Source organism: Oenanthe melanoleuca, chromosome 9, assembly GCF_029582105.1.
Source record: "Oenanthe melanoleuca isolate GR-GAL-2019-014 chromosome 9, OMel1.0, whole genome shotgun sequence".
NCBI classification, from domain to species: Eukaryota; Metazoa; Chordata; class Aves; order Passeriformes; family Muscicapidae; genus Oenanthe; species Oenanthe melanoleuca.
Window position 1 is genome coordinate 1,365,832 of NC_079343.1, and position 3,834 is coordinate 1,369,665.

The 3,834-nt window shown below is 42.4% G+C and overlaps 1 protein-coding gene across 3 annotated transcripts; it reads right to left on the reverse strand.

Annotated features, from left to right (window-relative positions):
• Positions 1-613: 613 nt before the first annotated feature.
• Positions 614-2,737, reverse strand: LOC130256789 (G-protein coupled receptor 55-like). 3 transcript variants are annotated; one of them, XM_056498771.1, is made up of 2 exons: positions 2,422-2,737; positions 614-1,514 (listed from the first exon to the last, which is right to left on the reverse strand). In XM_056498771.1, the coding sequence occupies exons 1-2, from the start codon at positions 2,449-2,451 to the stop codon at positions 831-833; spliced, it is 714 nt and encodes a 237-aa protein (XP_056354746.1). In that variant the 5' UTR covers positions 2,452-2,737; the 3' UTR covers positions 614-830. The 3 variants fall into 3 exon arrangements, with proteins under 3 accessions (XP_056354746.1, XP_056354745.1, XP_056354744.1); XM_056498770.1 differs by having other exon boundaries at positions 614-1,619; XM_056498769.1 differs by having other exon boundaries at positions 614-1,761; positions 2,422-2,734.
• Between the last annotated feature and the right edge of the window lie 1,097 nt (positions 2,738-3,834).

A 3,834-nucleotide genomic window follows, 5' to 3' on the forward strand; every position in this document is an offset into this window, starting at 1 on the left:
CATGGGGATTTTTTTCCATGCTCTTGTTTGGTTTGGCTCTATTCGTGAAACTATGTTTGTAACCAAGCAGGAAGGAACAGATGTGAAAAGCCTGCAAGCAGCAGAGGAGGTGGTGAGGAAGCCTGGAACTGGGGGAGTCAATTAATGTGTGCTGTGTGGGATTGGAGCCAGTGGCAGCATCAGTTAGATGTGTGATGAGGTAGTCACAGCAGCTGTCACTAAAACAAGTGACTCTGCACCCTGCAGAGCAAGTCAAGCAGTGGAGGAATGACATGGAGATCTTGCTGTACCCATGAAGCTAAAGCTGCCTTTGCATTTAGAGTTACAGTCATTATTTTCTTTTTTAAACAGCATGTGCAACTTTAACCCAACAGGCACATGTATGTGAGGACAAGCATACATGACCAGCACAGGGGAGGCAACACAATTTAGTCTAAAGTTTTTTTTAAGCTTCAAGTCTTTGTTTCTTAACAAACCAAATCTGTAGTGACCAAAGTTTTGAGAAAGGTTTGCAGGTACAGTGTGGACAGGGAAGCTGAAATATGCCACCACATATAAACATATAAAAACATTTTTTTCCTTTCAAAGTAAAGAAGAATTACATCCAAGGAAATATGCATCACTGTTTATATGGACAATTAAATTTCTTTTTATCCATAAATAATAACAGAAAACATTATGGAAAGAAATAAAAAAAGTTAGGAACAGTTCTGGTTTTTAGGAAATATTTTCAGCCATGAATATTTAAAGCAAACTGCTTAGGCAAGAAGTTCAGTTCCACAAAAGCCTCTCCACACATCATCCCAAGCCATGAGCACACAATACATAAATCAAGGCTTTTGCATGGCTCTTTTTTCACTGTTTCGCAATGGCTCCTCTAAGGACTCCTTTAAAACAAAATAATAACACACCCCATCAAGACAGCAGTTCAGGTTTGCCCAGCAGAGGGTGACCTGAACAGTGTCTCGTAGCACTTGTTGAAAACTGATGTGGATGATGTTGTTCTTCACCAAAAAGTACATGAAGTATGCCACGTGGTAAGGTGTGAAACACACCAAAAAGGCCACCAGGTTTGTCACCACGATCCTCTCTGCTCTGGAGCTGTGTGTTTGGGGGTTGTCTGGGTTCCTGTGCCTCCTCAGGCACCGGACAGTTTGGGCAGTGCAGAAAGTCATGGCTGCCAGGCTGCCAAAGAAGATGATCTGCAAGGTGCTGAACAGCCCTGCGTTCTCCCACGTGCTCTTGGAGAAGTTGTGGAAGCAGGATGAGATGTTGTGGCCCTTCCCATGCAGTTGGAAAGTAGAGACTGTCCCCACAGAGGTGCCCAGGCAGATGAGAGCACAGGCCATGGCAGCTTTCTTGATGGACCTGAGGGTGAGGGCCACGAAAGGGAACCGGATAGCGATGTACCGGTCCACGCAGATGCACAGGGAGATGAGGATGCTGCCGTACATGTTCACAAAGTAGAGACTCTCCAAGGTGGAGCAAAACACAGACCCCAAGTTCCAGTTGTCCTGAAGGTGGTAGGAAATGATTTTAAAAGGAAGAGTAAACAGCAGCAAAGTATCCAGGAATATAAGGGCTATCATGTAGACTGTAGACTCTGACAGCTTTTTAACCTTAAAAAACAGGAAGGACAGAGCCATTATGTTGAACAGCAATCCCAAGATAAAAGTGGGGGTGTACATGATGAGCTGGAACAGTTCCACAGTAGCACTGATATTGCCATTGCCATGGGTATCATTCATATCTCCAGGTATGCTGGAAGAGAAGAAAATCACCACAAGGAAGGATGGAGATCATATAGAAGACATAGAACAAAGGCTAATAAGGTCTCTATGAGTCCAGTCTTGGAAATACTTTCTTCCCCTCTTGGACTGCTGTGTGCTGAATTGCAGCTCCTGGTAGCATGGAGCTGCTCAGTGCCAGTGATTTTGGGGCAAGGTTGTACCTCAAGGGGAGATAGGGATTCCTGGTGTCCAAGCCTCACTTGCACTGTTATCTGTAACCCCAGACTGTGCTGTCCTGTAATTTAGGCTGGAAAGAGTAGGTGACTGCACCATCCCCTTGGAGAGATTCAATCTCTTGGTCTTGCAGGAACAAGGGAGCTGACCCTGATTTTAGGGTTTCTTGGATGGTGAGGTGGAAACAACTATGTGGATCCTGTTTCCTGCATCAAGTTATCATAAGAGATGTCGGGGAGCCAAGAACAGAGGGGTCCCCCACATTTATTAATGTGAAGATCCCATGCAGTCACTGCCATCCTGCAGCCTTTCCCACCAACCCTGGGCAAAAAGGGACTGTAACTCTGGCCCTTCTAAAAGCTGTCTAAAAGCTGCAGGCAGGCAGCTTCCAATGGGCTGTTTCTAGAAAAAGATTAAGTCTTTAGTAGAAAGATGAGTGTAAATCAGCCAGACTTACCACAGCAGAGACAGGGCTTACAGGAAACATGCAGCTGGATTCTCCTCTGCAAAGAGGGGACTAAAAGTGTCGAGGCAGGCACTCTGAGCAGGGGTCACAAAGTAATTATCTTCTTTAGAGGAAACATTCTGGCTTGATCCTGCCCTCAGACTCTCCTGATAAGGACTAGGAAGGTGCTCATTGGTTTCTGCAGTGCTGTAGTCACTTAAAAATGCAAATGCCCAGGAATATCAGATCCCTTCCTCCAGCCAGTTCCGTGACAGGAAATGGAACCTGTAAACAGAGTCTGCCAGAGAACTTTCTGTCAGCACCCAGAAATTACTTCCTCCTACTGCTCTTTAGTTTTACTTCAAACCAGTGTCTTTCCTGCACGAGTTGCTGACTTTCATGCTGCTCCCTTTTAGATTTGTCAGCTGTTTGTCAACAGAGCAAAGTTTCTGTCCTGCAGATCAAGTCATCCCCCTGAGTATTTCACAGGTAAACTCTCCCTTGCTGTGGTTTGAGAGGTTAAGATCTCTTTGAGTGAGATTAAGATCAGCAAAAAGGAACTCTAGTTCTTTGCTCCTTAAGGACACAGTAATGGTAGATAAATGAGATTCTGTAAATTCCTGGCTTAGACAGAAGTAAGAAAAGCAGCATGAAGCACTGTGAGTCTGATGCTGGGAGGGAGCCCATTGCTGAGAGCCAAAGGGAGGAAAAGTTAATTAAGGAATTTCTGAAAGGTAATAAATACTGACAAAGTTCTTTACTTCAATACCTCTGTAGGAGATTTCATTACTACTTTCCTTTTTCTTCAGTCTTGTTTTTGATTTGTTTGATAGTGTGTCTAAGAAATTCTGGGTCTAGAAAAACAGAATTTCAGCTTCTCACCAAGATGTTTAACTAAGAAAATTCTCGCTATGATTAAAAGATATTTCAGACTAGGATCGGTTGTGCAAATTTATTAAAAAATAAACAGAAAAAATATTATATAAAGCAAAAATTCAAAGGCCAGTTTTGTTCAGTCATTAAAAAAGGTAGCTATGCTGTAAGCATGAAAGTTATGTAAAATATAATTAGTTTTCAGATCTCATGACAAGAGGAAAGTTTTTAAGGCAAGCTTTTGCTATAGTGAAATACTCTTGTCATCTTACCTTTGGGCTACCTCCTCGTGCTCTGGTTGAGGGAATGTAACACAGAAAGAAATTCTGGTTCTACAGACCTTTTTTTTTTTTTTTTTTTTTTTTTTTTTTTTTTTTTTTTTTTTTTTTTTTTTCCCCACATCCAATACAGGATTTTATTGATTGTATACAGCATCCATGGATAGAGTGCTAGTTGTCAAAATGTGCTTTGAGCTAAATCCTGTCATTGTTCTCCTTACTTTTTGTGATATCAGAAAGGAAAAAGAGATTGCTGATTTTCAGTGATGATCTG